The following is an 879-nucleotide window of genomic DNA, read 5'->3' as shown; positions in this document are numbered from 1 at the left end:
GACAGTGTCACTGTCGCTGCCATTATACGCTACGCCCCGCGGCTTGTGCACCGTTTCGCGTTACCTTGCCGGATCTCTCCTGCACAACAAGGCCGACCGTATCTTGCAAAGCTTTGCTGTGTCTTAACCCCTAGCCAGGCAACTAAAAATACAACGTTTCCAGCTCACTAACCAAAGCACAGCCTGCAAAATCCATTCCCCCAATGTATAGTTTGTAATCGATAATGCGGAGGGTTGAGAACGTATCGGATATGTGTCTCATAAGGTAGCTTCTGCTAGAGCTCATCCGCTGCTGTGATGTCTGCCGAATGCTTCGCAGAAGAGTGAATCTTGCTAAAAGCATCCCCCTCGTTCGAGAGTTCCTCTGCCGCCATGATACCGCTCTTGTACATTCGTAGAGCAAAGTGCCAAAAGCGTCCCTCCATCCCTAATCCACCCATACCTCCGTTGGCCTCAATAAGACTCTACCACAACCTTTATACATTCTCGATTACTCCCCTTAACCACCTGTAAACTTCCAATCCGGTATACCCGCAGATTGTACGCATTGTTGGGTTGTGAAAATTCTGCACGCTAGCGCCCCAGAGGTGTCCTGTCAATCACCGGCACAACGCTTTCCTTCTCAGGCTCTGCTCCCACACAGATTCGTAAAGGCAGTCCGCTTTGAAATGCTCCTTAAAGCAATTCTCAGGCTCTGCATCCCACTGCAGATTCGTAAAGGTGGTTCCGCTTCGAAATCCGTCGTTGTTTCGTTGATTGTCGGGTAGTTTTCATCTCCGTTCGACTGATAGTCCTCTGTTCCGGGCCAAATTCACGATACCTTCACTCCCAGTACCGCTCCTTTTTAAAGCACGACCTTTGCCCAGCTTCAGCCTGATT

General features: G+C 49.8%; 1 protein-coding gene across 1 annotated transcript; it reads right to left on the bottom strand.

Annotated features, from left to right (window-relative positions):
- Positions 1-275: 275 nt before the first annotated feature.
- SS1G_09524 (predicted protein) lies at positions 276-374 on the bottom strand (the record flags this gene model as incomplete). Its single annotated transcript, XM_001589752.1, has 1 exon — positions 276-374. One exon carries the CDS (start codon positions 372-374, stop codon positions 276-278), a length of 99 nt encoding a protein of 32 aa, XP_001589802.1.
- Positions 375-879: the final 505 nt, after the last annotated feature.

Source organism: Sclerotinia sclerotiorum, genomic scaffold, assembly GCF_000146945.2.
Source record: "Sclerotinia sclerotiorum 1980 UF-70 scaffold_13 genomic scaffold, whole genome shotgun sequence".
Lineage (NCBI taxonomy): Eukaryota > Fungi > Ascomycota > Leotiomycetes > Helotiales > Sclerotiniaceae > Sclerotinia > Sclerotinia sclerotiorum.
Note: the sequence above shows the minus strand (reverse complement) of the source record. Positions and strands in the feature narration are given on the sequence as shown.